At 48.3% G+C, this 23383-nt stretch overlaps 9 protein-coding genes across 9 annotated transcripts; 3 read left to right on the top strand and 6 right to left on the bottom strand.

The window, feature by feature from the left end:
- Positions 1-872: 872 nt before the first annotated feature.
- On the bottom strand, positions 873-4798 carry F5147DRAFT_748517 (uncharacterized protein; the record flags this gene model as incomplete). Its single annotated transcript, XM_041440078.1, has 12 exons — positions 873-998; positions 1068-1648; positions 1704-1847; positions 1887-2026; positions 2824-3043; positions 3095-3471; positions 3528-3700; positions 3747-3868; positions 3908-3950; positions 3999-4154; positions 4201-4406; positions 4672-4798. The coding sequence occupies 12 exons, from the start codon at positions 4796-4798 to the stop codon at positions 873-875; spliced, it is 2415 nt and encodes an 804-aa protein (XP_041285227.1).
- Positions 4799-5483: 685 nt separating this feature from the next.
- Positions 5484-6707, bottom strand: F5147DRAFT_727707 (uncharacterized protein; the record flags this gene model as incomplete). Its single annotated transcript, XM_041439277.1, has 5 exons — positions 6600-6707; positions 6422-6544; positions 6143-6360; positions 5865-6086; positions 5484-5808 (listed from the first exon to the last, which is right to left on the bottom strand). Coding segments are annotated over exons 2-5 (688 nt in total), but the record flags the coding sequence as incomplete, so codon positions are not given.
- A 1098-nt stretch (positions 6708-7805) lies between these two features.
- Positions 7806-9180, top strand: F5147DRAFT_727710 (uncharacterized protein). Its single transcript, XM_041439278.1, has 2 exons — positions 7806-7933; positions 7985-9180. Exons 1-2 carry the CDS (start codon positions 7883-7885, stop codon positions 9104-9106), a joined length of 1173 nt encoding a protein of 390 aa, XP_041285229.1. The 5' UTR covers positions 7806-7882; the 3' UTR covers positions 9107-9180.
- Positions 9181-10313: 1133 nt separating this feature from the next.
- Positions 10314-10655, bottom strand: F5147DRAFT_527038 (uncharacterized protein; the record flags this gene model as incomplete). The annotated part of the gene is made up of 1 exon (XM_041430010.1): positions 10314-10655. A coding segment is annotated over one exon (342 nt), but the record flags the coding sequence as incomplete, so codon positions are not given.
- Positions 10656-12442: 1787 nt separating this feature from the next.
- F5147DRAFT_727717 (uncharacterized protein) lies at positions 12443-16032 on the bottom strand. The gene is made up of 9 exons (XM_041439279.1): positions 15568-16032; positions 15441-15512; positions 15301-15391; positions 15038-15245; positions 14636-14979; positions 14389-14573; positions 14243-14334; positions 14028-14187; positions 12443-13974 (listed from the first exon to the last, which is right to left on the bottom strand). The coding sequence occupies exons 1-9, from the start codon at positions 15649-15651 to the stop codon at positions 12535-12537; spliced, it is 2676 nt and encodes an 891-aa protein (XP_041285231.1). The 5' UTR covers positions 15652-16032; the 3' UTR covers positions 12443-12534.
- A 462-nt stretch (positions 16033-16494) lies between these two features.
- On the top strand, positions 16495-18787 carry F5147DRAFT_841414 (uncharacterized protein; the record flags this gene model as incomplete). The annotated part of the gene is made up of 4 exons (XM_041444376.1): positions 16495-16734; positions 16787-17071; positions 17123-17312; positions 17364-18787. The coding sequence occupies 4 exons, from the start codon at positions 16495-16497 to the stop codon at positions 18785-18787; spliced, it is 2139 nt and encodes a 712-aa protein (XP_041285232.1).
- Positions 18788-19152: 365 nt separating this feature from the next.
- Positions 19153-20381, bottom strand: F5147DRAFT_781289 (uncharacterized protein; the record flags this gene model as incomplete). Its single annotated transcript, XM_041442612.1, has 3 exons — positions 19153-20172; positions 20221-20232; positions 20289-20381. The coding sequence occupies 3 exons, from the start codon at positions 20379-20381 to the stop codon at positions 19153-19155; spliced, it is 1125 nt and encodes a 374-aa protein (XP_041285233.1).
- Positions 20382-21051: 670 nt separating this feature from the next.
- On the top strand, positions 21052-21966 carry F5147DRAFT_781290 (uncharacterized protein; the record flags this gene model as incomplete). The annotated part of the gene is made up of 1 exon (XM_041442613.1): positions 21052-21966. The coding sequence occupies one exon, from the start codon at positions 21052-21054 to the stop codon at positions 21964-21966; it is 915 nt and encodes a 304-aa protein (XP_041285234.1).
- Positions 21600-23069, bottom strand: F5147DRAFT_66139 (uncharacterized protein). The gene has a single exon (XM_041434709.1). The coding sequence runs from the start codon at positions 22812-22814 to the stop codon at positions 22071-22073; it is 744 nt and encodes a 247-aa protein (XP_041285235.1). The 5' UTR covers positions 22815-23069; the 3' UTR covers positions 21600-22070.
- Positions 23070-23383: the final 314 nt, after the last annotated feature.

Genomic DNA, 23383 nt, shown 5'->3' on the forward strand with positions numbered 1-23383 from the left:
TCTATCATCATCTATCGTCATCTGTCGTCATCTATCGTCATAGAGCTGGTGAGACTCCGGTATCGTCTATAGCCGTGCGGTGGCAGAGGGCTGTCTGCTGGCGGGGGACTCGTGCCATGTTACTGTAACAGTGACATAAGTTCGATAAGATGTTGGATCAAACAAGCAAAACTTAGCACTAGGCAAGGAGACTCGTGACCAGCAGACTATCCGATGCAGATGTAAATGCGGCTATGTGGAATGAATTAGCTGTCTAATTGTTGCACCTTTGCAATCACTGACTCGTGCCAGCGGGTTTGTTAGACATGTTGACTTCGAACTTGACCTTCTTCAGGAATACCTGTACCATCCCGTGGATTGGGCAGACTTATTAATTTGAGGTTTGTTCGACATGTTGACTTTGATCTTCAAGAATACCCGGCGGAAGATTCCGCAGATTGGGCAGATCTATCAATTCGAGGTTTGTTCAACATGTTGACTTTGAACCTTCTTCAGGAATACCTGTATGATTCCGTGGATTGGGCAGACCTATCCATTTCAGGTTTGTTCGACATGTTCACTTCGAACTTAACCAAAGGTATAGATTGATCAGTAGTTCTGACTCGAATGCCTGACTTCGAACCTTCTTTAGGAAAGACCTATCCGTTTCAGGTTTGTTCGACATGTTCACTTCAAACTTAACCAAAGGTATAGATTGATCAGTAGTTCTGACTCGAATGCCCGACTTCGAACCTTCTTTAGGAATACCTGTACGATTCCGCAGATTGGGCAGACCTATCTGTCTCAGGTTTGTTCGACATGTTCACTTCGAACTTAACCAAAGGTATAGACGGATTGGGCAGACCTATCTGTCTCAGGTTTGTTCGACATGTTCACTTCAAACTTAACCAAAGGTATAGATTGATCAGTCGTTCTGACTCGAATGCCCTGACTCTTACGGTTTGAAAGTCCCTGCCAGACAATGGAAGGGTTTCTGGATTTGCAGATGCAGGTGCATTCTACGATACATGAAGTACATAGAGTATTCAGTCTAATACAATACTTTCCAATACTTCAGCCAGACGAACCATATCGTCATTGAAGGCATCATCAGTCGCTATGTCTTCTGGTGATCCGTCATCCTCGTCCAGCCCAGCATCAGATGTCATGGTACCAGTACCACGCACTCCGCTAAACTCAGGCAGTGCCTCAATAGTGTCAAGACGGATAATGTGGATAGCATCGACACGAGCTCGGCACACCCTCAGTTCTTCTACTTCATGTGCCAGAAGAGGGTCTGCATCGTGTAAAAAAGCGACTTGATCTTGAAGAAATATATCTTCATCACAGATGAAGGTACGCAATCGATGAATCTCTACATTGAGACAGGTCAACTCCTCATGCGAGCGCTTCATCTTAAAATACATCATCGCAATCTCACGATTGCCTGGAACTGTCCAGGGCTTATGTAAGACGTCCTGTTGAGAATGCGAGTGTTTGAGCAACTCAAACTCGGACAGAAATCCATAGTTCACGATATCGTTCCAGGTGAGTTGAGGTGCAGGAGGTTGCATGGAGGGTGCTAGCTTATTGTATTTGTCAAGGGCATTGCGGATGGCCTTGCTTCGTGCCTTGATGGCCTTGCTGATATGAACACGAAGTTTATAACCTGTAGAAACCAGTAAACAAACAAAAAAAGATTGGTTTGTCGCCCTACCGCTTACCTGTGCCCGACAAATTAGCTTTTGCAAGCTCAAGTAGACGCTGTACAACAAGCTGTTGCAACTTGTCAAGTGCGCGTCTGAAATCATGAGATTTAATTCGCTCAAGCACTGACAGATATTCAGGATGCTGGGGAGTCCATCTCTCTTTGATGCCAAGTCATTCTTCCAGATCTGCGACTGCACGAATATGTATCATCAAACCATCCAGTGCTGCTCGGCGTTGAGCCTCCAATTGTGATGTTTGTCGCACGTTCTGTTCGTAATTGATGGTGTGTGCATGTGACGTAGTCCTGAATGAATCCGAGATCTTTTGCCATTTTTGACTGCATGTTACGACAAGCGGTCGTGTGCGACTAGGATAATCTAACAGCGACAACCACGACAGTGGTACCGAGTGCTGAGAGTCGTCGGCCTTTACAAACAAGCAAAGGTTGCGTACTCGAACGTAGCTCGTGGTGGTTAACGAGGGGTTACGCTGAGATGATAGCAGGGTTTACAGACAGTGAGAGGCGTCACTGAAGGTACGAGTCGATGTCGAGCAAGTAGCTTTAGCGGGACAAGGAGTTCAAGGGTAAACCTAGTTGATTAGACTAGTTTCTGGGTTGTACCTAGTAAGATTAAAGTAAGGAACATCTACTTTAATCTTCGACCTTATATAAGGCTACTCTATCGTATCTAAGCTCAGCTCGAAGCTGGGTTCTAATCTGCTTATCTACTCGAGTCAGAGATAGCGTCCATGAGGCGGGCTTCTATCGTAGATAGCGTCCATGCGGTACGCTTCCATCAGAGATAGGATCCACGTGGTATCCTTCTATCAGTACATGAGGCAACACGAGGCTTGCCTTCTATCTTGATAACATAAATAGGTCTTCTAGACCTATGTCGTCATGTCATGTCACGTGCGGTCCAGACCGCTTATCTAAGCCGGCAGTTGCCGCTTATCATCTATCATCTTCTATCGTTGTCGTCGTCATCTGTCGTCACAGAGCTGGTGAGACTCCTCTATCATCTATAGCCGTGCGGTGGCAGAGGGCTGTCTGCTGGCGGGGGACTCGTGCCATGTTACTGTAACACTGCACAAACGTTAAAACAACGTTGCAAAATTGAATATATGACTTACTCGGCAGATTGAAGATCCATCAGTGCCTGAACGTATGAACACGCAAGTACGTGTTCTACCGGTTCATCTTTGAGGTCCATCAGAAAATGCTTCTCTTCTTCAATCCAACGTTCAAAATCATCTTCGCGGATGTTAAGGCTCGATGCGAGACTGGATACCTCGTTCCTGTATTTCTTGATAATTCCAATAGCTTGCATGTAGTTGTTCAGTAGAAACTTGCCTGATGATGTATTAGTACGACAATATGATGCGAAACCTTGATAACACCCACTGAGTTCACCATATTTGTCTTCGTCCCATTGTTGAAAGTGAAGATCGATGAATTGTGCCCAATGGTACCTGGATGCATAGCGTATAACATGTGAGACAGAATTCGATGACGAGAACACGCGCTCCATGGTTTCGAGATCCTCTAAGCCAAAACCAGGTAGATAAAGAGGATGATGTTGCACTTGACATAATCGATTGTGAGCGTAGCCATGAAATGAATTGACACAAAACTGCATCCGAGCTTCTTCGGCTTTCTGGCTGAGGAGAGGACTGTTGCGCACAATTCCACTAAAGGTACATCCTACATCATAGCCCATGCCAATGTCTTTGCCATAGGCATCAATCATAGCGTTCGTGATGGCAAGCAGATATTTCGCACTAATCAGCATTAGATTTGAATTAAATTAAAATTTAGACGTCACAGGCTGACTCACAGCTCGCCACTTCGGACCATTTCACAAACTTTGATGATGAAGCCATGACGGCAGGCAGACGCAAAAATCCCAGTTGTTTCATATATATCAGCGGCGGTCTTCTTGTGATCGGGAGCACTACTCTTCCATGCCAGGCAGGATGCCAGCATCTTGTCGACGTCCTCATCCTGAGTCTCAACCGAAATCAATGAGTGCAACAATAGAGTGAACAAAAAATACCTTGTCATCAGGCTCCTTGTCACGGTCGATATGTTGACGGTGTTGAACTTCATTCTTGAACTGGTCGACTTCTTGACGAGAAATGAAATACGAACTGTTGAAGTTGCGGTGATCTGATAGAGCTGCGCCAGCAATTCACTTGCAGGAATTGTTGCCGTCACAGGCAACCAGGATCTTCGGCTTGAGCATCTCTTCGCCGTTGATCTAAAAGCACAATTTAACGATCATAGCACATGATATCAGAAAAATTACCTCATAGGTGCAGCATGGACACATGTGCTTGAGCCGCCAGTCCATGTCACTACGCCCGAGCGCATCATCAACTTGTGACCGAATGTGCTGGAGAATAGAAAGATATGCGTCAAATGCTATGGAGAATTGTTCTCGAAAACATGTGCGGTAGTTGACCTAAATATAAGTATTAGCAACGTGAAGATGAAATGAGGTTACATACTTTGTGAATATCGCATAAAGCTCGTGTGAATGCTTGTATACTAAGCTGCGCATGACGACGCCGTAATCTGTGGTAAAGCTCGAGCGTGTGGACCTCAATAGCAACAGATGGTTCAACCGGAGAGCAGCCCAGGAGTCCAAGTCTTAAAAGTGCCACGTTGGCAGGCTCCTCAGGATGTTGGTGTATCAAAACACCAGCCTCGCACTCTGGATTTTGATTCAATGTATGCCATAGGTACAGCTATGTTAGTCACATGGAATATATGACCCTCCTCCATCGATAAATCCACGTTGTGATACTTGTCGTTGTGTTTCCATTGCAGATAGGCACGAGCGAGCTGGGAAATTTGCAAGTCCCAATGAGCATACATCATCCTCAGGTGCTCGTGTCGTGCTTGTGGGCCTTTGTGACTAGTGTATCTAGAACACGATTCATTAATTCATCAACCAACAAGATGACTGGTAAACGTACTTTGACTGGGCTGCAAATTGCAATACACAAGCAGCCGCATCGCTGTATTCGCCTCCTTCATGCGATATCTCATGATCAAATTCATCGTGCCAGTGGTCTTCAGTGGTCGGAGAACCCATGTTGTCATCAGGCAGGGCACTTGAACTCACAGTGATGCTGCTAAATGCCCTGCGTGTATCTATAGGTAATGCTATTGAAAAAATCAATAAAAGAAACAAAAGAACAGGAAAAAGTTGATTACGCACACATCAAGTAGTCTCGACGCTGTTTCAGGCCGTCCTGCACCTCTTTAGCAACTCGGGCGCCAGACTTGAATCGGCCCTGCCCAAAAGTTTGTGAAGTCGCATGCCGAATTCCAAGAGGGACTTTAAGTTTTGAGGCTGCTACATGCCTACCACGCCGGTGAGACATGATGGGGAGAAAGGGAAAGCACTGAAGTGGAGCAAAGAAGTGTCAATGTGACGTGTCCATGCAGTGCCACATGGCCGATATCTTCTGGTGGCAACGTAATATTACATGCCAGCGCAACGCCTCGAGAGTCGAGGCCATTATTGAGAAAAGGAGCTCGTCGTGTCTGATGACGAGCAGCACAGCTCGGACAGCGTCAAAACATAAGTCACGGGACTTGTGAGACGCGGTGAACCATGAGTCACGGGATTCGTTTGTGGGTCTGATTATCTAAGGTTATCTAAGTAATCGTTATCAGGGAGATTATCTAAATATTGTTATCTATAGTGCTGCCGTGGTCCGGTTCGGTCCGGTTCAGAGGGTCCTGGACGAGAACCGAGAACCAGACCATGGTCCGGTTCTGCAAAATCTTCGAACCCCGAACCAGACCACAGAGAACGGTTCTCTGTGGTCCGGTTCGGTTTTTTTCTGGTCCGAACTCAAACCGAACCCGAAAATTTTCAGTGGCAAGCGCGAAAAACAAAACATTGAAATACTAGTTTACACATCGAGTAGCTACTCTAATGACAACTCCATACCCCTCTGCCTCTGTAGCTGCTGAAGATGCTGACGTGGCCGGCGCTTCAGAAAAAATTGTGATGCTGGCGGCCGCAGGATTCTCCGAAAAGTGGAAAGCCCACATGATGAGAGCCATATTGATGAAGACTGACCAATTCGCGAGGACACACTCTGACATTTTCAAGTAAGGCGTAAGAAATGGTCGAGAGATGAACGATACTACTCACCGACGGCCAAAGCCAAAAGTGAAAAACCGGAGATCAACCGGAGATCATCGCGCGCGACCTGCATCATCAATCCAACGCTGAGGATTAAACCTGTGTGGTTTGGGGAAGACTTCAGGATCATTTGCGATAGCCCTGAAGCACAAGCGTCAAACCCAAAGGTGAGAGGACGAAAATGATGGTAGTTCTTCCAAATGATGTCCTCAATCGCGCGATGCGCAAAGCCTGTAGTGCAAGGTGATCGTTCAACATCGCGTCATCACAACTCAAATAAAACGTACCTCCAAAAACTCTCATCATATTGAAAGATTGGGTCGCGTCCAGTGGGGTGAGAGACAACGGGCGAGAGACAGAGGGTGAGAGACAGTGGGCGAGTGAGACACGGCGAGCAAGCCAGCAAAAGCCAGCCAGCAAGAACAGCAAGCGAGTGAGAGGGGATGCAGTGAGGTGGCGGGCATCAACATAGGTGCAGGTGGCGTGGCGTGTGATGGGTTGTGCGCTGGTAGCGATGGGTGCTGGCCCTCGAGGGAGCCATCAGCATTCAGAGCACAAATATGCACCTCTGCAGCATAGCGCAAGACACAATCCCTCCAAAATCCACCTTGACCGCGCCTAACATATCCACCTCCAGTAAAAGGTAATCTTGCGCAGTGTTGTAGCCGGTCCTCAATGAATAGAACTTCCTGTTATAGAGGTGAGCGGGTGAGAGACTTGAGAGTTTAATTAGTTAGTGCTTACCAGTATACCTTCAAAAAGGCTAAATGTAGCTTGATTAATCAACAATGTGAATCCCGAAGATGACAGTCTGACGTCGAGGCAGGTGTTGTCAAAGTCGAAGTCGATAAGGGTTCGGAATGGTTCGGGAAGGCCGAACCAGAACTGGACTGTTTGGGAAGATCTAGAACCGAGAACCATTTTCCGGTCCGGTTCTGGCTGGCGCAAGAACCATGGTTCTGGACCGGACCGCGGCAGCACTAGTTATCTATTGCTATCTAATCCTCAGAGTATCTAGTAGTACGAGCTACTAAAGTATTGAGGTAACGCTGGTGGTATTACTGGTGTAGCGGAGAAATGGATTCGAGGGTTATAACCCTCGGAGGCCAAATTGGGCACCAAGCTATATAAAGGTCGGATCTTATGTCACTCAGGTGCTTGATATTGCGCGAATTTAAAGTTTTGCCAAAATAAGTTGGCTTGCAATGCGGACTTGTAGTGTTTGCTTTTTAAGTGTATTTAATGTTATTTAATGTAACCCTGGGCACGTACACTGTTTTTTGAGTTATTCACATAATCCACCCTATTGATTTCGGCCTTGAGTTATCCACCTAGTTATCCACGTGGATAACTAGGTGGATATCCACGTGGGTGGATAACTCGATGGTTATCCACGGTACACTAGGGGGGCCCGTCCAAAGTTACGCCAGGTGTATGTCATGAACTCTTATTTCCCCCACCTCTTGAGTGTGACTCTGTTTGAATTCAGGTGCGCCATTATTAAGATTCAAGAATGTAGTGGAGGGGACGTGATTGACGAAAAGTGACACGGCCCTTAAGTGCGTGCATACTAGTACGGTCGGTAGGAATGTGGGGAGGAGACTCAGAGCCTGATTTTGTGAGTACCTTCGCACTAAAAACACAATACTACTGAATAAGGCGGAATAAAGGTCACAGCTCCACAGAGCTGCTTCAGGTATAATCCACAAAAGAAAACAAAAGGTCCCGGATGACCTAGGCTAGTATTGCCGACTAAGTATGTTGAAGTCGCAGGCGAGCGAGATAACCCTTCCACAAATTCTACAGGCGTTCACACTAACACTCTTTGCAACAATGCAAAGTCTCTGGATGTGGATGGTCGGTGTTTGACACAAGACCCGCTATGAAAAACTACAATAGCAAGGTATGTTTGTTGTGGACCTGTGGTTTGCGAAGCGTTGTAGTTCAAATAGGGACGCGATGGTTAGCCAAACATCAGAATCATTTCCGACCTCCATCTTCAACATCTCAACCTCCTTCGTGTCGATATGCAATCAAACACCGATTCATCAGCCATCTCGGGCACCATTAGTCGCCTTGTAAGTACTTGATTTTGAAGGTGTTGGCGTCTGAACAAACATTCACTTCAGCAGTCGCATGTAGTAATGCGCGAGGCCTCAAACCCAAACCATGTCAACTATCGTTACTGGCAACTCGTCCAAGAGATGGCCAAGATTATGCAGTCCATCGGTCCTCCCAAGGGATCTTCATCGCCTATCGGGCGCCTCCCCACGGAAATCCTCGCTCAAATTTTCCTCTACTGCATTCCAGAAGACGCAAACTGGACGCCCGTGCCAGATCTAGCCCCCATGCAGTTGACTGCAGTATGTCGACGATGGCGGGAGATTGCTGTGAACATGCCGAATTTATGGCGCAGGCTGCGATTGGAAATGGGGCACGGTGACTGGCAGCAGAGAGCTTTCTGCTATAACTCCTACCTCAAGCGATCACGGGGACGTCAACTGTCGCTGACACTCGAGTGTGATAACAATAACTGGACAGAGCTACGAAGCCTGCTCCAGCCATACGTCGATCAAATATCCTCACTGCATGTTGGGTTATTCTCCGGTGCCAGCTCCTTTCCACTGGTGGCAGCGGACTTCGGCGGACTCGAGGAGCTGGCTATATACACTGACAGCTTTGGTCCTGCACCAGCTCTCGAGCACATTTGGGACTCTATCACGCATTTACCGCCCAACATGCGCAGTCTCAGGTTATTGGACGTGTGGCTTGAATTTCATGTGTTGACTAGGCTCAATCCTCCCTCATGGGCCGGTCTCACAAATCTTGAGATTCTGGTAGTGGGACTAGTTTCCTTACCCTGCTTGCTCCGTCTTTGTCCCAATCTTTCGTCGTTGACGATGATTGGAGTATTCATGGTGGCGATCGAGACCTCAGGACAATTGGAGCACACCAAACTTCAATCCTTGCGCCTTTCCGGCAATTTACCTGTGAACACGGTCTTGTTCGGACTTCTTGGGCTATTCGATGACGTCACGCTCCCGAATTTACGCCTCGTCGAAGTCAGCGATATAGGACGATGGGCTCACAAAGAATTCAAGGCGTTGATAACACGGTCACAATGTCCCCTAGAAAGCTTGATCTTCGGCGGTGGAGTGACGACGACGGCTCAGCAACTAGCGGAATATGTCACTCTTTTCCCATCCCTCAAATTAGTGCTAGATCCTACGCGTTCCTTGTTTTTAGAATAGACTGGGACTGTTTTTATGTACATAGTTGACGAAATTATGCTCACACGATTATGCTATATGTAGCCTATCCCTACTCATTGCCAACCCTTCAATAGACTATGCTCGTTATGAATTGTGAAACGTGCAGCGAAACCAGCATGACTTATTCAGCGCCAGCAAGCAACATATAGACAGCCAACCTCAAGATATTTATGTCGTTCACAAAGGTCTTGAGATTCCAAGTTAAAGATGATAACAAACGAATCTCAAATTATCTTCTCTCATCGTCACCGAAGGGTGTTTATACGTCTCAGAGACCGAAAAGGGTTAATGGCACTACTTCTTTGCCGTCAGCAACCGGACGAACACTAGTATTGGTAGCATAAAAGACAGGGTAATATGAAGCAATTACATCAATACGCGAAGCTCGATATCATCATTTTATAATACAAAATGCGAAATGACCAAGGAAGGAATGAGGGCAACATATTCAGCTCGCTGTTCATCCGTTGTCACTATCTTAGCGCCAAAAATCAGGCTTTCCAGAGGACAGTTTGACCGTGTTAAGAGTGCTTTTGCTTCTTCATGAGGCCATGCTTGTGAACCCGAAACTTCAAGCGCGCCTAAATTGGGGAGTGATAGAATATTGAACAGGTCAGGTAGCAGGGAGGCTGCGCTCGTGTTGGTTTCGAGGATGCGTAAGGATTCGAGTGCGGTGTGGGTTAGCACCTGGGCCGAGTCGACGGGTGGTATTCGCTCGCTTGTATATTTGCGAATCACCAACGAGGAGAGGTTGGAAGATGGACGGATTAAGCGGAGGACCACACTCAGGGAACATAATGAGACCTCGATGTGTCAGGTGAGTCAACGCGGGGATAGGAGGTAAATTCCTGTCGAGGGAGAATGACCCTGTTACCTTGAGACTGCGCACAGTCAAAGGAAGAACATGGAGACATGTCGCAATAGTTGACAAAGTACGGCTGGTTGTGTTGTCCAAAATCAGCTCCTGAAGTGCCTGGAATTCTCCCAACACCTTGCGGGTTCCGCGGAAACAAGGGATAGAGATAGACGCGATATGATGGCCATAGTAGGGCCGAAGAAATTTTCTCAACTTGAGCATCTGGTGTGCATAGCAATCAATTACCAACGAGAGCGGACGCCCTTTTGATCGCTTCAGGCATAAGTGGTACAGGTTATCTTGCTGCTGCAAGTTTTTCCTGTTCTTGAGATTCAAGTGCAGCTTGTACCATAGTTCGGAAGTGTTCACAGCAACCTTCCTCCATTTTTGGCATACTCTGGTCAATAGCACGGGAGCTTCGTTTTGTGCAAGCGATAGGTGTTTGTCGTTCGGAAGGCAATGAACAAAAATGTTGGACAGGATCTCATCTGGCAGACTCCAGAGGGGTGACACGAATCCCTTGTGCAATTCCATGGACTGGTTAATCTTGTCCTTCTTTTTGACGAGCTGTTCGTGAAGGTTGTTAAAAATATCCATCACTGTTTTCAGGCCTGATATCTCTTGCGACACCGCATGTAACTGCTGCTCGCGTTCGGCGATAATGGCACGAATGCTCTGGTGGTCTCCGAGTTCGAAGGCCCAGCGGTTGTCGGTGGAACCGGAGTACTTAGTTTCAAGGTCTGGTATCTGGTCATAATCAATTAACAACATCTCCGAGATATCATGCGGAATTGACGCACACTTACTTGTAAACGGTCGGTAGTGAGTATGCGTCGCTGTTTTTCATTACATTCAAACCCGATTGCTTATAAAACTGGCACTTACAACATCATGTACAATGTTCCGTAGCTCATCATTGATATCTGCAGGCAACGAAGGGAAATTGACTTCTGAGTTGTCGACTGTCTGCATGCTGTTGACAATGTGATGCGGGGCAGGTTGTAATGTTCGAGGAAGATGAAAATACATCATTCCACGATAACTTCACTGTTTATAAACGTCTGGCTAGGTGACAACACCTGCCGCCACAGTAGTGCCTGTGAAAGGGGGCAATCACAATATTTCGCTCCAGTGAAAGGCATGGAGCCACTTTACACAATCACACTCGTTGAAATCACTACGTACCTTGCATGCTGGATCAAAGGCTAGCCAAAAGGCTTCCCTTTGTCCGCTGTCCGAGTCATATCGCCACTGCATCATCGGCAGCAACGCCTTTATTCTCTTACCTCCTACTAGGATACATATCAGGTGCAGAGTAATCACTGGAATTACAGGAACAACGAGACAATGTTGTCTATGTGAACAATGTACGAGTTGGTACTGATAGAGAACGGATGGTGACTCTGGATCATTGGTTGGCTACCCGAATAAGGCTGGTCCTGTCATAGACACATTCATTTATTTGAAGCCGCGAAGAGAGATAGCTTACATTGTTACAAGGTGGTAGTTGCGCAAAGTGATTATAAGTCCCTGTGGCCCAATATCATCACATGTAGTAATCGCGACCATAACACATGGGATCCACGAATACTTCGAGGGAAGGAATACAGGCAATGCATATTGCTCGTTGTTCATCTGTCATCATTACTCCAGTGCCAAAAACTAATTCTCCAGGGGACAATTTGACCATGCCAGGAATGTGGTCGCTTCCACATGAGGCCATACATAGCGAGCTTCAAGCTGAAGTAAATTGGGGGATGACAGAGAGTCGAACAAGGTGGATTTTTGCAATGGCTGTATGTAGCGAGCCTCAAGATAGAGCAACAAACAGGCCAGCTGAATTTATTGTGCTCCCGAGGTAGTGAGCGACGCGCAAGGATTGACGTTTGGCGTGCGTGAAGGGCTTGATCATGATGGTTCGTAGGAGCTGCTCGGAACCTATCAATGTTAGTAATTATTGTTACGTTCAGACACAAGTGCCCATGAAACCAAGGTCTTACGATGTTCTGCAGTACGCCAATCATGTCAGAGAATGAGAAGAAATCGACTTTTGGGTCAATTTTCTGGCTCTGCATGTTGTTTGTTGCACAGGTCGAAACGTTCGAAGATTCACTGGCAGGAATCAGGAAGATAGCGTGGTCACTGGTTTGAAGCTGATAATGATCTCTTCCGTCACAAAGTGTCTACAATCTGATCATTAAATGCCTGCAGCATCTCATACCAACTTTGTTGATCTCACAACGACACCTGCTGACTTTGCAAAGCGACGACTCCGAGGCAGCGAATACTTGTAGACAGCACGCACCCGTGGGATCTGGATGGTCATAAGTAAGTCAGTGTGTCCTATTGCCGTAGTCAAAAAGAGGTGCGAGAAGGACTTGCATTCGGGACAGGAAAACACAATAAAAACGTCAAATCCTCACGCTTGCGTTGTTACCCGCACGTTCATGATAGTCACAGTGCCTGATAAAATGGTCACGAGAACCTACCAAAATTAACGCTAACTTTAAACCTGTATATAGTGCAAATAACCTAGTAGCGGCATATAGCGTTACATAAAATCGATTGCCCTCTTACGAACACGAGGAGGTCCGCTTCCCTGTCCACTAACCTGACTGTCCTCACTATCAAGGGACAGATTGACGGGCAGGGCCTTCACGATGTCTGGCGCAGGCTTTTCAACCCACATATCCTCACCCCCACCCCCCTCTCGATCCTTCCGTTTCTTCTTCCTCGGCCTCTCACTATCCCGATCTCGGTGTTTTTGACGCGCGGCTGTGAGCGATGAGTCCCCGCCATCCTCTTCTACATCAAAGGAAACAAGAATGCCACCCTTGGAGCTCTTCTGTTTTTTCTTTTTCTTTTCCTTCTTCTCCGTGTCTTTCGGTTTGGATCCCCGGGGTATGAAGGTAGGCTTGAACGTAGCCAGATCAACATCTTCCACGATACCATTCGATGGTGGTGGCTTGACATCTGGACCTGGTTTAGATGGCCCAGCTGGCGCAGAAACGGCAGGGGGCTCGTCCACCTCATCGACATCATCTATGCGATCCTTCTCCTCGTCACTCTCCTCATCATCACTCGCAAAAATTGCTTTAAAAATATCCATCCCGGGACGTTCATACGTGAGCACATCATCCCCCTGCCCATCATCTTCCCCCATGCCAATATTCGCAACATCGCGCTTGCTACTCCCAGAACCCCTACCCTCTACTTGCGTCACTCCCGCGCTTGCACCCGCGAATTCGTCTGCTGGCGCCGCGCCCGTGAACTCAGGCGCCGCAGTCTCAGGTGCTGACGGCCCAGAGGTATCGACAGGGACATCCAGATCCGGTTCCTTGACGCCAAAGCGCTTGCACAGCAGCCGCGCAGGCTGCCACGTACACACCTCGCGCGTCATAACACCATACATCCCCAGTCGAGCAGCATGCACCTTCGGAGCTTCTTCCTTGACTTCCTCCTTCGGCTTCTCCTCCGCCACATCCATATTGTCCGCCCCCTCTTCTGGCTGTGCAGCAGGCGTGTGCAGGCCCTCAATGATCTTTGGCCCGAGATCCAGAACAGCAGCACTTGTAAACCGCCCAGCCATGGCTCCAGAAACGGGGCGGAATAACGCAGCTGACTTTGCATAATCGTTTATCTCTTTTGCGAACTCTTCGGCTGACTGCTCGGGCTTCTGTGCGGGTGGAATTACGCCTGAGCCAGGATTTGCGTGTGCACGGAGATAGGCAGTGTACCTCGCCTGCTTAGTGGGATCGGTCGTGAAGGGCTGAAACCCGTGGAGAGCAGCTTGGGCGACGTGGGGCTCGGTATGTGTGATCGTGGGAGGCATGGGGAGTGAGGGACCTGGCGAGGGATCATCCGATGTGGAAGTGGGGGCGAAGCGGCTTGCAGCAATGTTCTTAATGCGTTCTTGGTCTTTCTTGGAGATGTACTCGAAGATGGATCTGGGTGCAGAAGGGAGGGGTGTCTCCCCGAGTGCTGCTCCCCGCTGTCCATAGCATGTAAGCACGTGAGTTCTGCAGGAGATGAATTTTGTCAAACCTGGTTCGCAGAGATGCCCTTTTTCCACTGGGCGTGTGACTGAGTTTGCGATGGAGGAGGTATAGATGCGTTCTCTTTATCTTTTGAATTGGCTTTCTCCATCTCCCAAACGCGTTTGGGGTTTGGCGTCCAATCTTTTGGCACGTCGGGTATTGGGAAGCTGGTAATTGTGAATATCCCACCATAAGCAACATACACGTAAAAATGCTACTGACCAAAGGTCCTCCGCCACGGGTTTCTCAGATATGATGAACCCGTTCAAAGGCGGTTTCCCATCACGAAACACTAATTTCCCGGTAGAAGGTCTCTAGAATTCATAAGTTGAACCGTAATGTCTCACTTCCCTTGGGTGGTGACTTACTTGGGGTTGTGCTGTCTTTCCCAAATCCCGTGCGCCTTGCGATCGCGCACTCATAAGAACATGCTCCTCATTGTGCACATCATTCGCATCGTATGCATGATGATTCCTACCATGAATCTGAGAGTGATCATAAACATCTAAGTCATCGTCGTCTGCATCATTCAGTGCGCCGAGGCCAAAACCACCTGTCGCCACGGGTCAGAGTCAGAAAATTGCACATAGCAGTAGCAGCAGACATAATACGCGCCAGCTAAGCGTGGGCCACTGGATTGTTTGGAAGCCTCAGGTGCAACGCCAAGACTCGCATGCAACCCTAGTCCAGGGTCATAGCCCAAGCCATGAAAGTTATCCTTCCTCTCAACGATGATGAGCGGTGTGTCTCGAGGGGCGTATAAGTGTTTCTTCGCTTCCTCGTCTATGTCGTCGGAAGGTACGTCTGGGTTACGGCCAAATGCTATTTCACGCTGACGCCATGTTATCCGTGGGCCAACACCCTGGCCAATGCGCCAGCCCATCTTCTTCAGAATTCGAGCGCCTACAGAGTCCTTTGGTGCTGGGAGGAGAGACTGCTCGAGTGCGAGTGTGATTGCGCTTGGTGAGGTGGGTCTAGTAAGCGATGCATCATATAAAGCGGTTCAATAATACACACTCTTTGTCGTCGGTACCCACACCACGTTTGCTTATCTCGTCTTGTGTGCTTCCCAGTAAATCCATCTGCTCATGCTCATCGACAAGCTTTTGGTCATCACGCATTCCCGTGAGATCTTCTTCGTCCATGAAGTCTTCTGGGCGGGAAGGGCGGTTCTTGTTCGTGGCCCTATCGGACCGAGAGGATATGAATGTTGACGGTGTCCATCCTGTAGTAGAATGCTAGATGACATGGGGCGTATTATTTTCTCTCGGGGGACATACCTTCTTTAGAGCCCACTGTATTAAAGTACCCAGCAGAGAAACCGCCAGTAAAGGCACCATGCAACCTTCTCCGGCCCTTCTCATCCCTCACCTGGAAGATATCTCTAGTTTGGAACAAGACAACGCCTAAAAGAGCTCACCTCTTGCTTCCATAACGGTACGAACTCGCCTGTGTCTTTTGACTTTTCGAGTGGGGGCAGCGGGGTGCCGATCTGTGGTGGTCACGGAGAGTTGGCAAGCTGTGGGGATGAGAGAAAGTTTACGCACAAGGCAGAAGTTCTCGTTTGCCTTTCTGCTGGACGTATCAATTCCTAGGTCACCGAGCTTGCGCTTCAGCCTCGCTGTGCTCATCGTGGTCGCTATTGGATCATCTATCGTCCTAAATAGTAACCCTAATGACTTTCCTTTGCTGATGTCGGAGTTGCTATTGAAGTTAATTCCAGATTCTCTCGGAACCCAGAACCGCCTTCGAATTCAACAAATTGAAGACATCATGATTGTTCTGCACACATCTAGATCTATATGTACCTCTTTCATGTCTTGCATATCGTCGAGGCTGCAATGTCACCGCATCTAGTCGCCCCCACACCATAAGATTTGGACGCTAGGCAGAGAATTTGGAAGGGGACGTGTCACTACCAGATGGCCTTGTTAACTTCCACTTCCCTCCCTGCCAAAATAAGGCGTCTGGGTATGACATTACACATGCATGTACAGCTCAGCCATAATCCTATGTGTTAGGCATGCCGCAAATATGAGTTAATGTGTAGTTCTGCGACATGTACGTCGCTTCATTTCAACTTGAAACTGACGGTATTCATTATATGAACAGTTTATGGAAGTCCCGATCATTCAGAATACATGAAATGGTTCCAGACGTGTCCGCGTAGTAAACACGACTGACGGTTCCCGTTGCTAAAGCCTGTCGATTTCAATTCAGACTGGTTTGGCATACGCGCTTCCTGCGTGGTGGGTGACGTTGGGTGTCTCACATGCATCCTTTTCCTGCAGGCTATAAAGTCTCGATGTTTTCAAAATATTTAGGTTTTCCATCTCATTCTCCTACCACACAGATCCTGGTGATTTGTTGCACGACAGGCTTGCGACAGGCATCGTATTCCTCAGATTTATCTATCATTCTTGTTTCTCTTAACTCTGCGCCGGACCGCATCCTCTCCTTGTACGATTTTTGTCATGCGCTTTACATCTCAGTTTGTTGCTTTCACAAGCATCTGTACGATCATCGCTATCGTGCTTCCACCCCCTGCCGACGCTGCATATATTGCAAGCCATCCCAGTGGCAACCGGGTTGCTACTGCGTATGAGGCTGATAAACACCGCACTATCTTTTCACTTCCGAGGCTGACTACTGGACATGTTCCCCACAAACACTCTGAGGACAAAGGAAAGTCAATCATCGATACTCCTAGCTCGGTAAGTTAGCTTGTCTTTGACTGACGTCTTCTGATACCTACCCATATTGCAGAGGTTCTTCAGGTTTTCCAATTCCGACCCATCGAACCCGCTGGCGGGAAATCTGAATCTTGGCTTTTCTCATGTTCACGGTGACGATGTTCATCCACCTTTCTCGCTGCGTGATGCACCCTCACGTCGTCCTACTCCTCTTTCTCGCCGCTCGTCTGCTCTCGTCCATGGTACAGGTGGAAATAACTATCTAGTCTCCAGGGGAGCAGCCTCCATGTGCTCTTCAAAACGAAGGCTGGGCCGTCGCGATACTTCCTGTCCTGTTTCCGGAATCATTGATATTGTGGTATGGAGCATTTCTTCCCCCACTTCTGTGTTCTTATAATCACACCTCCAGAGCGGAGATCAAGGCCAGCACCTCGCATCTCTTGCCCTCGATTCTTCGACGTATAACTCCACTAATACTACGTCGACCAACTCGACTAGCAGTTACGCTAGTAGTGGTTCCTTCCCTCTCAATGCGTCAAGCACCAACGGGACCCAGTTCTACTTGGTCGACGCTAATGATGGCTCATTTAACGACTCTGGTATTTTTTCGCTGCATTTTTATTTATTTACGAACTGAAATACCTTCATAGCAAACGCGACGAAGCATGTCATGGTTCAAACCGATATCTTCGACTCGCTCTACTGCGCGACTTTTGACCCGAATCCATCTGGGCCTGAACCAATGATAATGGAGATGTGCCGTCCGTCGCAACCCGAAAATGACGTCAAAAACCTGGATTACTCATATGCCAACGGCGTAGCGCCTATCGTCGACTACACTATATTGGCCGCGGATCCACACAAGAGTCAGATATTCGAGTACGATCCCTCTACTGGTGTCATCAAGCCGTTGTGGACGAACAGCGACGGCAGCACTTCCTCGCATGCGATGTTTGTTGAGCGGGATACTACGACTTCTTCCACCACTGGTTCCAACACGATGACATCTACCGGGTCTAGTACCACCAGCTCCACGTCTGCGCCTCAGCCCACCACTTCCTCGTCTACACCGGAAGCACAGAATGTCACTCTTGTGTTCCGACCTTCTAATCTTGTGGCCTCTGCTCCTCCACCTTCTACCGATGCTGCTGACTCGAGCGCGGACAATGTGGTAACGACGACGATTACTACGACGGTTGTCTATACCGCTACTGCAACTCCGTCTTCATATTCATCATCCGCTGCTGGAAGCCCTATGGCCGATATTGCTGCGCTTACCATGACATCTTCATCATCCTCGTCAATGTCAGTAGCATGTAGTTCGACATCGACATCGACTTTGACACCCTCTCCTGCTGTCCACGCTGCTGCAGCAGCTTCAAGTACGGGGTCGTCTTCTTTGCAAGCAACTTCTACGGCCTCCGCTACCATCCAAGCTGCATCGTCATCGATACCGCCCTCTCCCTCTGTCCATGCTGCCATTATCGCCTCAAGTCCAGGGTCATCATCTTCTCAGGCAACCTCCCCGGACTCGGCGACTAGCACCCAAGCTACATCACCACCATCGATACCGCCCTCTCCATCTGTTCACGCTGCTGTCGTCGCTTCAAGCCCGGGGCTGTCGCCATCTCAATCAACCCCCACGGGCTCGTTGAGCACCATTCAAGTAACATCATCATCGATGGGGCCCTCTCCATCTGTCCACGCTGCTATCATCGCTTCAAACCCAGTATCGTCATCTTCTGAAGCAATCTCCATGGGCTCGGCGACTACCAGTCAAGCGGCATCGACTTTGCAGCCCGTGAGGGGCTCACTAGAAATCGAGTTCGTCCCGATTGCAGATCCACCGTCTTCTACGTCCATCACTTCATCTTCCCCGCCATCATCTTCCTCATCTTCCTCACCCACCTCTTCCATCTCTCCCTCCTCGTCATCTGCAACACCCAGCCAGATGAACGCAGCTGCAATCGCTTCAGCAATCGCCAATTCCCATTCTGGCGTTTCGACTGCGAGCACTCCTAACACGAGCAGTTCTTCTGTTAGCACAACAGTTGCGCCGGCAGCCACAAAATAGGTGGGTACCTTATATGGGGAGCTCACTTAGATAAATAATATCTAGACTGTAGTGATATCGATGCAATGGATAGATTGCTGTATGAATTACATTGTCGCTATCCAAGAGAGCAAATACAGTTTGGAACTCGTAAGAATACTTGCATTTGTCTCGTCGTGCAGAAACCTAAGGCTGTAGTTGGGTGGGCTAGCACGATGTGACGTCAGTACGCGTATGAGGAATAATGGGACTGTTTGTGCGAAGCCTTGTTCATCTGCTCTAACCGCAACTCGATCAGAAAGGCCTTTCTTAACGCACAAGCAAGTAAAATCTGAAAACTACTGAATATAATACCAAAGACATCTGCTAAAATATTTGCACGAGGTCTATCTTATGCATTTACGAGGCGGGAACACTTTAAGAGAAGGAATGAGAGCAATGTATTCCGCTGCCTGCTCGTCGAATCTTGGGGTTTCCGTCATTCCACTACCAAAGTGCAGGACCTCCAGAGGACACTTTGACCGTGCTAAAAATGCTTTAAACTCCTCGTGAGGCCACTCAGGCTGCATCCCTTCATTGGCAATAAAATTGCGCAAGTTGGGGAGTGACAGGGCATTAAACATGTAGGGGAGTGATAAGAACGGTTCAAAAGAACGAATGTGCAAGAGTTGAAGCTTCTCGTGCTTACATAGCTTTACCGGTAAGGGGGGTTCAGGGTGTATGTCTATTATGAAAATCTTGACTGAGGAGAGGTTGGGAGCCTGCTGCAGCAATGCGACGAGTACATTTTTTTGACGAACACAGATATTAACATCTGTGAGGTGGGTCCATCTGGAATTCTTGAAGGGATCGAAGTCGGCCGAGTAGAATGATGGTTCATTACCAGTGACTGTGAGACTGCGCAGGGTGAATGAGTGGTTCAAGATAGATCGTGCAACAGTACTCCTCTTCGATTGAGAGTAGTTGATCTGCCCATCTAGGGTAAGCACCTGAAGTGCTGGGAGGTCGTTTAACAGAAGGTCATGTGTGGCAGCGCAGCAAACGATACGAAGAGACGAAATTTGATTCGTGTAATGCTGAAGAAGGCCGATCAAGGGATTTGGAAAACACATGACTTCCAACGACAGGGGAAGTCCTTGCGATCGCTTGAGCCATGTGTCGTAGCAGAAGGATTCTTTCTTCCTGTGCCTGCAGTGGGAGCTCATAAACCTACCAAACAGTCTGCACCATAAACCTGGCGTGCCGACAGCGACTTCCCGCCATCTTCTGCATATCCTTGTCAATAGCATAGGAGATCGTAGTTTTGATGGGGGGAATAATTCATCAAATGGTGGAAGTGTGCGCATGAAAATTTCGGACAAGAGTTCAGCTGGTAAGCAAGAGGCAGCCGGTCTAGGTTCCTTGTTCTAATTACCGTCAATACTACGCTATCAGATATATCAAAATAGACATACGATTGGTTGTGACTGCGTCGGACAATGATTAATTAATGAGACACGGTTACCTACAACTAGACACTCACGATGTTTTGTTTGTTCGCCGGCGCTTTCTGACCCAACTTAGTGAGACGAGCGATGTGGCAAAGAAGTGACGCTATGGATGAATGGTTAACCATTGTTGAAAGTTGATGTTGAACCGCAAATAGGGGTGTATTAAGTTCACAATGAGCGGAATTTGAACTTCTGGTCAGGTACACTGCCATGACGATCACTCGAGCCATGTATTAAGTAGCAGAGAGCGTCCCGCTGCTTCAATGGCAAGCTATTAGGTCATAAAGTGGGGTTTCTAGGCTTGAACAACGTGAGTGATTAATTGCATCAAAATAATTGGATGGTGGCCCGACCTCTATTCTAATGCGTCATCTCAGTGATGATGACCAGACACTGAACCTTGAAGCTTGTGCTCCCATTATACAGAGGGGCCGTCGACTAGCCACTATTGTGCGCATGGAGCACACTCCCGTCATTTGATAGGTTATTGCAACCATCAAAGCTACAATCTCCCATACTGTTGACCTGGATATGCAGACGATAATGGTTCACCATTCATCCATAGCGTCACTTCTTTGCCACATCGCTCGTCTCACTAAGTTGGGTCAGAAAGCGCCGGCGAACAAACAAAACATCGTGAGTGTCTAGTTGTAGGTAACCATGTCCATTCAACCCATGAACTTACACAAGGAACCTGGACCGGCTGCCATTAGCTTACCAGCCGAACTCTTATCCGAAATTTTCATGCACACACTTCCACCATTCTATTTGCGCCCATAAAAGCTACGATCTCCTATGCTGTTGCCCAGGATATGCAGAAGATGGCGGGAAGTTGCTGTGGGAACGCCAGGTTTATGGTGCAGACTGTTTGGTGGGTTTAGGAGCTCCCGCTGCAGGCACAGGAAGAAGGAATCCTTCTGCTATGACACATGGCTCAAGCGATCGCAAGGACTTCCCCTGTCGTTGGAAGTCATGTGTTTTTCAAATCCCTTGATCGGCCTTCTTCAACATTACACGAATCAAATTTCGTCTCTTCGTATCGTTTGCTGCGCCGCCACCCATGAACTTCTGTTAAACGACCTCCCAGCACTTCAGGTGCTTACCATAGATGGGCTGACCAACTACTCTCAATTGGAGAGGAGTACTATTGCACGATCTATCTTGAACCACTCATTCACCCTGCGCAGTCTCAGAGTCAGTAGTGAACCATCATTCTACTCGGCCGACTTCGATCCCTTCAAGAATTTCAGATGGACCCACCTCACAGATGTTGATATCTGTGTTTGCCAAAAAAATGTACTCGTCGTATTGCTGCAGCAGGCTCCCAACCTCTCCTCAGTCAAGATTTTCATAATGGACATGCACCCTGAACCCCCCTTACCGGTAAAGCTATGTACGCACGAGAAGCTTCAACTCTTGCATATTAGTTCTTCTGAATCGCTCGCATCACTCCCCTACATGCTTGATGCCCTGTCACTCCTCAACTTGCGCAATTTTATTGCCAATGAAGGGATACAGCTTGAGTGGCCTCACGAGGAGTTTAAAGCATTTTTAGCACGGTCAAAGTGTCCTCTGGAGGTCCTGCACTTTGGTGCGGGGACCTCAAAATTCGACAAGCAGGCAGCGGAATATATTGCTCTCATTCCTTCTCTTAAAGTGTTTCCGGCTCGTAAATACAAAGTTTACAGACGTCATTGGTGTTATATGTAGTTTTTAGGCACAGACTGTGATAACATGTACTACAGTCAGGTGTTTGTCATCCACGAATTTTACTTGCTTGTGCGTTACGAGAGACCTTTCTGATCGAGTTGCGGTTAGGGCAGATGAACAAGGCTTCCGATTGCAGCTGCGTTCATCTGGCTGGGTGTTGCAGATGACGAGGAGGGAGAGATGGAAGAGGTGGGTGAGGAAGATGAGGAAGATGATGGCAGGGAAGATGAAGTGATGGACGTAGAAGACGGTGGATCTGCAATCGGGACGAACTCGATTTCTAGTGAGCCCCTCACGGGCTGCGAAGTCGATGCCGCTTGACTGGTAGTCGCCGAGCCCATGGAGATTGCTTCAGAAGATGACGATACTGGGTTTGAAGCGATGATAGCAGCGTGGACAGATGGAGAGGGCCCCATCGATGATGATGTTACTTGAATGGTGCTCAACGAGCCCGTGGGGGTTGACTGAGACGGCGACAGCCCCGGGCTTGAAGCGACGATGGCAGCGTGAACAGATGGGGAGGGCGGTATCGATGGTGGTGATGTAGCTTGGGTGCTAGTCGCCGAGTCCGGGGAGGTTGCCTGAGAAGATGATGACCCTAGACTTGAGGCGATAATGGCAGCATGGACAGGGGGAGAGGGTGGTATCGATGACGATGCAGCTTGGATGGTAGCGGAGCCCGTAGAAGTTGCTTGCAAAGAAGACGACCCCGTGCTTGAAGCTGCAGCAGCAGCGTGGACAGCAGGAGAGGGTGTCAAAGTCGATGTCGATGTCGATGTCGAACTGCATGCTACTGACATTGACGAGCATGATGAAGATGTCATGGTAAGCGCAGCAATATCGGCCATAGGGCTTCCAGCAGCGGATGATGAATATGAAGACGGAGTTGCAGTAGCGGTATAGACAACCGTCGTAGTAATCGTCGTCGTTACCACATTATCCGCGCTCGAGTGAGCAGCATCGATAGAAGGTGGAGGAGCAGAGACCACAAGATTATAAGGTCGGAACACAAGAGTGACGTTCTGTGCTTCCAGAATGGGAACTGGCGATTGCAGCTGCGTTCATCTGGCTGGGTGTTGCAGATGACGAGGAGGGAGAGATGGAAGAGGTGGGTAAGGAAGATGAGGAAGATGATAAGATGAAGTGATGGACGCAGAAGACAGCGAATCTGCGATCGGGACGAACTCGATTTCTAGTGAGCCCCTCACGGGCTGCGAAGTCGATGTCACTCTATGCGCATAATAGTGGCTAGTCGACGGCCCCTCGGTATACTTGGAGCACGGTTATTCCAGCTTCAAGGTTCAGTGTCTGGTCATCGTCAAGATTGTGCATTAGAATGGAGGTCGGGCCACCATCCAATTATTTTGATTCAATTAAGTAATTATATTACTGACCACTCACGTTGTTCAAGCCTAGA

This window comes from Suillus discolor (assembly GCF_016758755.1).
Source record: "Suillus discolor strain FC423 chromosome Unknown F5147scaffold_131, whole genome shotgun sequence".
NCBI lineage: Eukaryota > Fungi > Basidiomycota > Agaricomycetes > Boletales > Suillaceae > Suillus > Suillus discolor.